The 12,138-nt window shown below is 43.8% G+C and overlaps 1 protein-coding gene across 13 annotated transcripts in view; it reads left to right on the forward strand.

Moving 5' to 3' along the window:
- Positions 1–12,138, forward strand: part of pfkfb3 (6-phosphofructo-2-kinase/fructose-2,6-biphosphatase 3) — a 142,627-nt gene that overhangs the window by 59,942 nt on the left and 70,547 nt on the right. For 2 of the 13 annotated variants that reach the window (XM_069910095.1, XM_069910100.1), the window contains one exon: positions 5,999–6,299. The exons of 8 other annotated variants lie outside the window; for them this stretch is intronic. In XM_069910095.1, the coding sequence (XP_069766196.1) occupies positions 5,999–6,097 (99 nt within the window). In that variant the 3' untranslated portion in view covers positions 6,098–6,299. Of the gene's footprint in view, positions 1–3,353; positions 5,174–5,998; positions 6,300–10,215; positions 10,331–12,138 lie in introns of those variants that run through there. 3 more of the 13 variants (XM_069910097.1, XM_069910102.1, XM_069910099.1) reach the window with 2 other exon arrangements.

Here is a 12,138-nt window from a genome sequence, read left to right on the forward strand (position 1 = left end):
ATTCCATGCAGAATATCTGATTGGTTAAGGGGTGGGATGTCTGGAGTTGGTGACTAGTGTTCTTGGAACCATCCTGTCCCCCACCCAGCCCAGGTTGGTCTGCCACTAACTTTTTCTAATGGATGTTAGATTATTGGGATGCCAATCAAGTCTGGTCTGTGGATCACAAATGGAAAAGCCAATGGACATGCCTGGCACTTTAGATTTCTGCTTTCCTGGGTCTGTTATCAAGCATGGTTCCTGGATCAGTTCTTAAAAACAGAGAAGGAACTCTGCTGGTCTTGCAGTGGCCATAAAGATGTGCTGTCATTTTGCCCCTGAGTTCTCTTTCAAAGTGTCCTTCATACCTTGGAGGGCTCTGGCCTGAAACATCAGTAATACATCTCCAGCATGCTTTTTTGCCACAATCAGTATTTTGCTCTGTCCTTGTATGTCGAGGAGTCTTGCACTGCTCCAGTTAATCACTTGGGTTTCTTGTGAAATTGGTTCGGGACTCGTCACTGAATCTGAAACCAGTCGATTTCTAGGGAGGGGGTTGGACACAGGTCTGACTTTGTAGATTTAGCCCCATTTTTTAACTCTGAGGTTCACATGCTGAATCTTGGACTTCTGAGAGCTGTTGCACACACCTGCTGGAGAAACTCAGCAGGTCACGCAGCATCCATAGTAAGTGAAAGACCGTCAACAATTTGGACCTGAACCCTTTGTCATTGGTGACAAAGGGTTTGGGCCCAAAAAGGCCATAGATGTTTACTTCCCACGGATGCTGAGTGGAGTTTCTCCAGCACTTGTACTGAACTCGACCCCCAATGTCTGCTGGCTTTGCCTGCTGAGAGCTGCATGTTTTGCACGCTGAACTGTTAAAAGATCTCTTCCTTTTCTTTCCATCATTCCCTTACCAATTCTGCCATCAGACGAACAATGCTTGATTCTGTCAAAATGTTATTCTTGTTAATCCTTCGAAGGTAATGATCTAAATCCATGCTAATTTCACCCAATGTTTGCTATAGTGATCTACCTCTCACTTCAAGGCTTAGTTGTGCAAACATTCCAGCAAAAGATTTTTTATTTTTGCATTATAGGAATGAACGAGCTTTGTAGAGGCACCACTATTAACCTGGCTAAACCTTGCTGATTGCATTTGCAGTGAGATATTACTTGGGTGGCTTGTGTTCAATGTCCTCTCTGTAGAAGGAAATGCAAGAGTTGGCAGGAACTCTTGTGGTATTGACCACCAGCAGTAACCAGTTGGAATGACTGAACTGTTGGTTCAGACTCTAATCAGTGTTGACCATCTGCTTCCTGAAGGCTCGTGCAGTTATTACAGCGCCAATGACCCAGGGTGCTGAGTGCAAGGAGAACTCCAGAAGGGCCCTGGGCACTGAAGGCTTCCTGTGGTTTGGATCTGGGCTTTGGTTGCTGATGGCTTGAACTGGAGATTAGTGTGGCTGTGGGAGCATTGGAGACATTCATGAGCACTTGGTGACTGTCTATAAGAAATCTGTTCCACGTGACCTGTGTGGGTTACATCTGACATTCACATTCAGAGGTTAATGGGTTGATTGAAGATTTGGATGGTGTGGGCGAGCAGGGCCTGTTACTGCTGGACTGGAGTTGGTTCAAGTCTAATGCTGCAATCAAACCCCACACCACTTGGGTTGTGGTTATTCGATAGCCCCTTTGCCTTGTCCCCTAGTCAGTTCCCAAAATGTGGTTTCAAAATTGTATCCATCATTGGGGCTACATCAGATTCCATTTATTGGCCTTTAATCAAACAGATGTCATTATTACTGGAAAATGCCATTAGTCTGCCATAAGGCAGACAAAGATAAGTCAGCACCCCTTACAATAGAGAGAGGTAAGAGAATCCCCTCCAGAGCCACCGAGTGTCCATGGATTTGTTTCTAGCACTCCTTCAGCTGCACAAGATTCCAGTTCAGTTCAAACCATCAGCTGCCCAAACCCATATCCAAACCTCTTATGTGATCAGGAAGCTGTCAGCCCAAGGCCCCTTGGGAGCCCTCCTTACCCTCTCAAATCCCAGCCCTGCCACCCAGCTCCCATGAGCCCATCTCCAGCAGCCCACAGTCTGGCACGTCCTCGACCTCCAGTACCTGCTTGTGGTTTATACCTAAATTTGAGTTTATTCATTTTAACCTTTTCCCTTGCCTTGACATATTTAAGAATGGCCTTGATGTGTGGTTGAGCATCTGTGTTCTGCAGGTGGCGAGGTTAGATTAGTGATTGCTGTGGCCAATGTCTGTTAATGGCCTGCATTTGTAAATGTTCTGATTCATAAACTTTTAACCCTCAAGCAGAAGGGAATTGTTGGTTGTAATCCTGCTTCCCAAGGCTTAACACCTCATTTGGTTATTAACAAACTTTAACATTAAAAAAAAGTGTTGTGAGGGCTTGTGTAATCTTTGGGATGTCACATTCAGATCTGCAAATGATTCTCCAGCAGCTACAGATGCAGTTAGCTTTGATTTTGCTTCAGCAGTGCTGTGAATGAAGACCTGTACCATCAAATGTCATTAGTTGGTGTGAAGGTTCAAGTTGCTTTGACTGTTCTGTCTTGATTCAGGATTTTGGTGTTGGTACACATCATGTGAGCTGTGATGTATGGTATGTGCTTTGCAGAAAGTTCAGATGTAGCCATTAAATGGTGGTGTATCGTAGACTCTGCAGGAGCACGGGAGAAAAATTCTTGGGCAACAAAATAAATCTAGTATAAAAAGCTGGCATCCAAGAGGTTGTAGATGCTGGAATCTGAAGCAGAATGCCTTGTGCAGGAGAAACTCAGCAGGGGAGAGAATTGTTGCTGTTGGGCTGGAACGCTTCATAGAGATGGGGTATGGAGAAGAGAAGCTGGTGTAGAGGACAGAATCGGTATTCATTGCAATAAGCAAGTCAGGTTACGGCAGCGTCCCAGTGCAAACATATAAACCATCTTGCAACAATAAATAGTGCACTAAAAGTCAAAGCAAGTTCAGGGTGGGAAATGGCAATGACAGTGAACCATAGGTGTTCTGGAAAACCTAGTTGGGGAAGGCATCCTTGGTTGATGACTCCAATATGATTAACTCTCAATAGCTCCTTGATTAGAAGGCAAAGAAGTGGGCAATGGATGTTTTACTGGAGTAAAGAAGTGCAAATCTCCAAGATGTTGGGCTTGAGTGGAGTGACGTTGCTAACTGAGATTACTCTGGTCCTGCACACCAGTGCAAGCAACAAACAAGCTGAATTTCAGTAGCTGCTTAGTTGGCTTGCATGCACTCAACTTTCCATGTTTTTTGTGTGGAGTCGAATAAAATGCTTGGATTTCACCTCTCATCTTTTTCCCCTCCCCACAGAATGTAAGTGAGATGCCAAGACCTTCAGAAGCTGTGGTGACACTCTCTGTCCAAGAATGAAACTTGCTTTGCTTTTGGGAGGTTGAATTTTGCTTGTATATAAAAAAAAAAAAAACAGCCTCCCCTCCCCCCTCTTCAAACACTGGAATCCTTCTTCTGGACATTAACTGCTTGGATGAGTGCATTGGAGAAGATGAATTTAAGATGAGAACTGACCACCCAATCTCTTGATGCATGTCTTGCTACTGTAATTATGCAAGTGTTTCTTGTGAACAAAACTTGTTCTGGTTGTAAATAGCTAGGTCATCTCGTTGGAGGGATAGTGAATTATGTATATAATGTAAATAGTTACATGAGGGGTGATTCTATTTTCCTGTAGTAATCATGTACAGTCTTTGAATGCAAGAGTACCTGTTGAAATGTATAATACAATGTCATGGGGATGTTCAACTTCAGAAAGCTGGAGTTTTGAAGTTGGCATGCAACTAGTTAAATTAATTATGCAGATATTTATGAACCTCAAGACAATGCAGATGCTGAAGTTGTAGGAAAACTGATTGTCAAGTGGCCAAGTTTGTACTTGTTTTTTTTCCCCCACCATCTATTTTTGTGAAGTGGACGTTACTTTTGTCCCCAGATCAGACCACGTCTAAGCACAGGCGATATCGGGTTGTGCACATGCCAGTCCTGCTAGAGGCTGGAGTGTGACATTGCCACAAGTCAGTGACTTTCTTGGAGCTGGAAGCTTGCATGCTAGTGCATGACAGAAGGTGTTCCCAGAGGAGCACTGATGGGAAGGAACCAAGTCTTTGGGGATTAACAGCAATCTCGCCGGCATATCTGATTTACATTCCATCTATATAATTGTGTTGCCTTGTATTCATTGGCCACTGGGTTGCAAACTATCGTAAACAAATACTATCCAAGTGCAAGGTTGCATCTATGCAGCCGCCATGGCAATGATGCAAAGTTTGCAAGTGGAAGCCATCTCCAAATGTGTCGGAATTCCAGCAACAGGTTTCTGTAAATGCTTAGTGTGAATGTGTGCAGTCCTCCAGTCATGGCAGAGCACTGGAAGATTCTAGTAATTACCAAAGGATCTAGTTCTCGGCCTCTTATTCAACATGCACTGACGGTCTTTAACTCGGACTATCCCATTAGATAAGGTCATGGTGAACAGAGTGCCTAGTCAGTTTTACCTTGCACACCAGAGTTTGTGTTGGAGTAGGTGGAAGGGAAGGGGGTGGGGGGGGGTGGGGAAAGAGAGAAGGGGTGGGGGAAGGGAAAGAAGTTGATCAAGCACTTGAGCTGTGGACTTTTTCTGTTCACCAACATGATATTCATGTTGTATCCTTCTGGTGATAACATGCATTGTTGCACAATTTTTTATTTATCTGGGGGTTTTGGGTTGGAGAGGAGGAGTTTGGATGAGAAGTGGTCAATCCATTTTAAACAAAGTTGCTTCAGCATTTTGCTTTGGTGGATGCTGAATTTGGTATTCACTGAAGTGTTTCTATAGCAATGTCCTCATTCCAACTGAATGACCATATTTTCTGACAAAATAATATTGGAAAGCCTGGAATAGTTGGTAGGATTTATACTTATTGTACTGTTTTTGTCGTACTGATTCTGTCCTAACGTACACGTGGAAAGTTGTTCATTCTCTCTCAACTGCTTGGTATGTTGCATCTACTGTGTGCGATTGGGCTTCTTCAGAGGAAGTTAGTGCAGTAGCATCAACAGAAAATACAGGGTACACCTTTTCTGAATATGCAAAATTTTGCCATTGCTGGTCCAACAATAAAGTATGTTTAAAGAAAGGGGCTTGGTGTATATTTTTCACTGTAGAGGGAATTTCTTTGCAGCGGCTGGGATGCTTTTAATGATGTACATTCTACATGTGGCCAATTCTGCACCCCACTCCCTGCCCTGACATGCCTTGTACACTGCCAAACTGATGCACCGATAAATTGGAGGCGCAACACCTAATATTCTGTCTCTGCACTCGCCAATCAGATGGCATTAACATCAAATGTTCCCTCTATGTTGGGACCTGTCTCCATCCCTCTCTCCTTTCCTCCACCTCTCCCCCTTCCCTCACCATTCAGAGCCATCTCCCCCACCATTGTATTTTTGCTCATGACAAGGGGCTTAAGCCCAAAACGTTTATAAAAAATCTTTTGCGACATGAACAACACTACATGATCTGCTGTTTCTCTGGTATTTTTTGTGTAAACCTTTAAGGAGAATGCCTTTAATTATTTGATCTGTATAAAATTGCTCTGCCCCACAGTTTCTCACAACTGCCAGCAATTGGTTTAAGAGGGAGATGGGTATGCTTGGGAGGCAAAAATGGGGTTCAAACCATCAACTGTCCAACAGCCTTGAGTGCAGATTGTGTTGATCTCCCACCTCAGTAATGAGGAAATGCTGAAATGGAGGGGACAAATGAGATGGTAAATGTCCATCTGCTCACACTTGTCCTTTACATCTGCTACTGTTTGATGTTGACCCCATTGATTCCCTTGCCCCTCAAAAAACTCATTTTAAATTTAGGTATACAGCACAGTAACAGGCCCTTGGGCCCATGAGCCTGTAATGCCTGATTACACCCAATTGACCTGCAACCTCTCTACATTTTGTAGGGTCAGAAAAAATTGGAGGAAGCTCAAGTTGAAATGTCCCATCTTGAATATACTTCATTGAATCTCAGACAAACAATTCCAACAAATGCTGCTGTCTGAATGAGAAACCTCTGGTCTTGAATGACCAATTCTTTGAAATTTCCCTCTGCTTCGACATGTGGCCATAGACATGTTGGGGTGGGAACTGGATACAGTAGATGACCCTGCAGATTCACAAGTGGAGCATTGCTTCACTTAGAAGGACTTTTTGGGGCCCTGAATGGTATTGGAGGTGTGGGTCCAATTAAAGTACCTGCATTCACGGGTAGGTGTCAATAGCATGATTAGTGGGAAGCGAGGAGTAGGTGAGTAAGTCACGGAGGGAATGGTCCCTGTGGAAGGCAGAGGGAAGGTGGGTCTGGTGGTGGGATCATGTAGTAGAAGGTGGAAATGATGGGTGGTGGCATGTTAGGTGAGGACCAGGGGTATCATGTCTTTGTTATACTTGTGAGCAGAGGGAGCTGGGGAGTTGTGTTATAAATGGAATGCGGGTAAGGGCTGAGTTGGTGATTGAAGAGGGAATATAATGTTTTTTGGATGAGGGCATCTCGGATGCTTTCAAGTCAAGTTTATTCTTTGATTGTACAAATACAACCTGACGAAAGTATTCTTCAGTGCTCCATACACATACAGACGAACAATACATATGCAGAAGAATTTCATCTACATAAATGAATAGTTTTGTGCATATGGGAGTCTGTTCTGAAATGGAAGACCTCATTCTGGGATCAGATGGCATGGAGATGGGAATTGAGAGAAAGAAATTGAATCTTTTGTGGGGAGGAGGATGTGAAGAGGTGTTGTCGGGGTAATTGCAAATGTTTCCTTGTTGGGTGGGGAGAGTGTGAGCCACATTTATTCAAACAGCTGTTGTCGGCCAGGCATGTCCTATGCCATAGGTGGTCTATGATTAGTAAGGGATTGCTTAAGGTGGGATGTGAGTGAGAAGAAAAAGGTTGAAAACTACTGTTTTAATCATCCCTCATTGACTCATTATATGCCTGGTTTCATAACTCCAAAGGAAATGGGCCAATGACCATTTTTATCAAGCAAAATATTTCAGTAACAATTGGGTCTAGAGCAGTGATTCCCTTTCACCCACATCCCACCTTAAGTCATCCCTTACTAATCACAGAGCACCAATGCCACAGAGATGACTTAAAGTGAGATGTGAGTGGAAAAGGGTTGAGAACCAGTGTTTTAGAGTGAAACGTGAAAGTCTGCAGACACTGTGATTGTAGATAAACTACAGAAATGTTGGAGGAACTTCCAGGATATGTGTTGGCCATTGATTTGCACATCTTCATGACTGTAATTAAAGAAGAATGATTCCATGTTCATGTTACAAAAGTTATTGATGGATCAGCTGATTAGACTGAGGTGAAGTATATGGAGTTAATGATTCATATCAAAACTGACTAAATAAATGTGGCAGAATTGGAAGTCATTGCAGATATTTTGCCTTCAAGGTTACAAGTGAATGATGGTTCTCTGAATGAATGAGCTGGAGTTTGAAATATGAAATCTTGCTTCCTTATGAGATAAAGCTTCAGCCTGAGTTGACAGTACGTCAGACAATACTGCACTCCAATTGGAGAGTTGATATTTGCACCTTCATGTTCCAATGACATGCAGGTATCCAAGTCAAGTTTATTCTCATCTGATTGTACAAGTACAACCTGACGAGACAGTGTTCTCTGGTCTCAGTGCAAAACATACAGACACAACCAGACAAAACAGACAGACAATGCACATGCAGGACATGTATGTCATCTATACCCAGTGGTTCTCCAGCAGTTTGGGTTTTAGCCTTTGAAGTGAGCTCCCTGATGCCAGGCATGAATACATGCCAGATGATTTCTGGGCAGTGAGGTTCCATAACATTTCATAATGAATAGCAGGTTAATGTTCCTATTGGCAAGATGGCAGGACATGGAGGCACATCAATGTGTACCCGTGATCAATATCTGGCTTCTCATTTACGTCAAAGCAGGAGAAAATTTAATTTCTGCTGTGCCATTTATGGCTTCTATCTATGTCCATAAGATATAGGAGCAGAAATAGTCCATTCAGCCCATTCAGTCACGATTTAATCATGAGCTGATCCATTACCCCACTCAGCCCCACTGCCTGGCCTTCTCCCTATAACCTTTGATGCCCTGGCTAATCAAGAACCTATCAATCTCTGCCTTAAATACACCCAATGTCCCAGCCTCCACAGCCATCTGTGGCAACAAATCCACAGATTTATCACCTCTGGCTCTGTATATCTGTTTTAAGCGGACGCTTTTCAATCCTGAAGTTGTACCCGCTTGTCTAGTCTCTTCCATCATAGGAAACAACCTTTCTACATCTACTCTGACTGTGCCTTTCAATGTTCAAATGTTTCAATTAATTCCAACGGGTACTGGCCAATTACCTTTGCCATTGGTGAAGTGGGGCAGCTGAAATGTGCTCACTGTTGCAATATGGGACATACACTAGCCAAGATCCCACAATCAGTATTATGGCCAGATAATTTTTGGTGATTGCCCTGCTTTTTGTCTTCTGAAGGAGTGTTAGGAGATCCATCACTTTTCTCTGAGAAGCAGGCATCGATTTAATCTGTGAAAGGCAGCACTTCTGGCTGACACACAGGAGTTAGGATGAAGGGTTCCAATCCAAAAACATTGCCCTGCCGATTTCCTTCAGCAGATTGTTAGTAGCGCAGTCCTTCTTCACTCAGTTTCATTCTGGCCTGATGTGCCTCATTGGCATGCTCCACTATTGACTACCAAGATAGCTCCTGAATTGCAAATTTCTGCTAAGCAAATTCCTTAAGCTTTCCACCAATCATTCATTTGTTTAACTCAGTTCTCTTCTCCAAGGTCAAATGAATTCACCTTTGTATCCATTATATTGCAACTGGATGCTTGGCTAGGCATTCAGTTTATAATTCATAATTGCTTTACTTCCTCTTCATGCATTGGTTTGCATGTGAATGTCAATTGACTGGAAGATGCTTTTTAACACCATCTGTGGTTGGCTGTGGGATTTATTCTTACCTGTTAGAGCTGTGTGTGTGTATACATGTGCGTGAGAGTGTTTGTATGTGTGTCTGTGTGCTTGTGAGTGCATTTGTATGTGTCCGTGTGTTTGTGAGTGCATTTGTATGTGTCCGTGTGCTTGTGAGTGTGCATGTGTGTGTGTCCGTGTGCTTGTGAGTGCATGTGTGTGCGTCCGTGTGCTTGTGAGTGTGCATGTGTGTGTGTCCATGTGCTTGTGAGTGTGCATGTGTGTGTGTTTGTATCTGTGTCCTTGTGCTTGAGAGTGTGTGTGTTTGTGCATGTGTGTGTGCCAATGCACATCAGGTAACACTGGTCAACCAAGGTTTTGTTTCCTCACCCTCGTTCTAAAAATCTACGAGGACAGAAGGTTCAACTACCAAGTTCTGAATTTAATGAGCAGTGCAGTTAGACATCTCACATTGTGCAATAAAGGCACAGCACAGAGATACAGAGAGATCAGGTGGTAAGGAGCAAAGGCAACATAATATTACACATGAGGTTCATTCAGGAGTCTGATAACAGCGGGAAAGAAACTGTCCTTAAATCTGGTGGTATGTGATCTCACACTCGTGAATCTTCTTGTGGGAGGCAGTGAAAAGAGTGTGGCTGGTATAGGATGAATGATGGTTGCTTTTCCAAGTCAGTGGGAGTGATAACTGGAGTCGATGGAGGGGAGGTGGATGTGATGGAGTTGATGGTGGGGGGGGGGGGGGAGCAGTGTGAAGGCCTGAGCTATGTCCTTTAATCCTCCATCCTTTACTACTCAGGTCCACACATTTCTCCATACATCCCATGTCATCTCAGAGGGAAATAAGGAACGGCATTCACGTGGGCATGGCCTCATTCCCTGAACCAATTAGAAATTATTTTTAGCATAAAATCACAAGTTCCATGCTCTTGTGCATCGTGGACAAGGATTCTGGCTTCAGACAGTTGCCTTTACTCTTGGTCTGGGTGTAAGGATGTCCTGTTTGGGAGTGTCTCACACATCAGTGTGACTGTGCAGGGCAGACATTCTCAACAGGGCCAAATGCCACCCCCCCCCCCCCCCCCCCACCAACTGGGAGCCACAGCATGTTGAAGGGGGGCCGTGGACTGAAATCATAGAGTATTGGTTTTGTTTTTATGAAGACAGGGGAGAAGTACGGAAGAAACCAAAACCTGACTGCTTCGTGGGGAAAGGGACTCATAAACTTTGACCGGAGTCCGAAGGGAACCACAGCCAAAAGAAAAAGGGTGGCTTAAAGTATGTAGTATTTCAATTGCTCTTAAGGATTGGCAGCAAGATTTGAATGACTTCATCAAGAACAGAACACGCCTGAAGGCTATACTGTTACCTGAACATTAGCTCAAATATTATGATGTATTTCACAATATGTCATTTATTTTTTAATGACATTTTCACTTCTTATCTTAGTTTCCCATTACTCACTCTGCGTTGGCAGGGCAATGAAGGATGGTCATGGTCACTGGGTCATTGAGTAGGGTTCATCCATGAGCAATCCAGCAAGTCAATTTTAACATTCATATAGGTGTAGCGTGGTGGAAAGTGTGCTGACCGGCTGCATCACGGCCTGGTATGGGGACACCAATACCCCTGAGTGTAAAGCCCTGCAAAAGATAGTGGATACAGCCCAGGGCATCACAGACAAAACTCCCCCCACTATTGAGAGCATCTACAGGGAACGCTGCTGTCGGAGAGCAGCAGCAATTATCAAGGATCCACACCACACAGTGCACGCTCTGTCCTCACTGCTACCATCAAGAAAGATGTAACAGGAACAGCTGCTCCCCCTCCACAATCAGACTCCTCAACAATAAACTCAATCAGGGACTTATTTAAAGACTCTGACATGCATTTTATTGATTTTTACCCCTCTGTATTGCACAATCAGTTTGTTTATATTTATTTATTTGTTTACACGTGTACATTGAGTCAGTTTTTTTTGTACTGACAGTAAGTGGTAATTCTGCCTGTCCCGCAGGGAAAAGAATCTCAGGATTATATGCGATGCCATGTATGTAGTCTGACAATAATTTTGAAGTGGAAGGGTAAGAGCGTTACTATAGAGCCTTGAATCATAGTGAGAGAGATCACATAGTACAGGGCAGGGGCAGTTCGAGGCCACTGTTGTGGGGTTCATTCAGGAGTCTGATGTATGCAAAGAAGAAACTGGCTTTAAGACTGCAGGTGCATGATTGAGCCTTCTCCCTTCTTTTTTTTTAATTTTTTTATTTTTCACACCATAAATCACATTAGCCATGATATACACTATTTCTTTTTCACACATATACAGTGACTTTTTCTCCCCCCCCCCTTTCCTCCCAAACCACCCCCCCACCCCCCCCTCATCCATTTTAGGTATACAATCTAGGTTGCATTAATTCAGTCAGACAATGTTGTCATTCAACAAAAATACACCAGAAATTCTACAGAGTTCATTCTTTTCTTTCCTTCTCCTTCCATCAACTTAGGTAATGTTTGTCCCCGGTAGGTATTCGCTATTGTATTTAATGTAAGGCTCCCATACTTGTTCGAATATTTCAAATTGAGCCTTCTCCCTGATGGGAGGTGAATGTGTCTGGGGTGTGATGAATCCTTCAGTGTGTCTGTTACTTTTCGCAGGCAGTGGGAGATGTAGATGCACTGAATTGCATTCACCGCCTTCATCAGCTTCTTCTAATCTTGGGCAGAGCAGCTCCCGTCCCGCGCTGGGATGCACCCAGCATGTCTGCTTTGGATGGTGCACCTGTAGAGGTTGTTGAGGGATTAGGTGGGGGTGGGGGGAGGAATGCCGAACTTTCTCAGTCTTCTGTATAGGTGGAGACATTAGTGGACTTTGCTGATGTGAAGAGAGGTCAAACATCCTACTGAAGATGTACAGGAGACTGAAGAGGCTGGGATCTAAATCTAAGCACAATTTGCTGCAAGAACTCAGCGGGTTGTGCAGCATCAGCGGGAGAACAAGAGCAGTTGACGTTTCAGGCTCCCTCGGGCTCTGCTCAAAATTTATGGGCCCCCTTCCCTGCGAAGCAGTCAGGCTTTTGGTTTCT

Source organism: Narcine bancroftii, chromosome 13 (assembly GCF_036971445.1).
Source record: "Narcine bancroftii isolate sNarBan1 chromosome 13, sNarBan1.hap1, whole genome shotgun sequence".
Taxonomy (NCBI): domain Eukaryota; kingdom Metazoa; phylum Chordata; class Chondrichthyes; order Torpediniformes; family Narcinidae; genus Narcine; species Narcine bancroftii.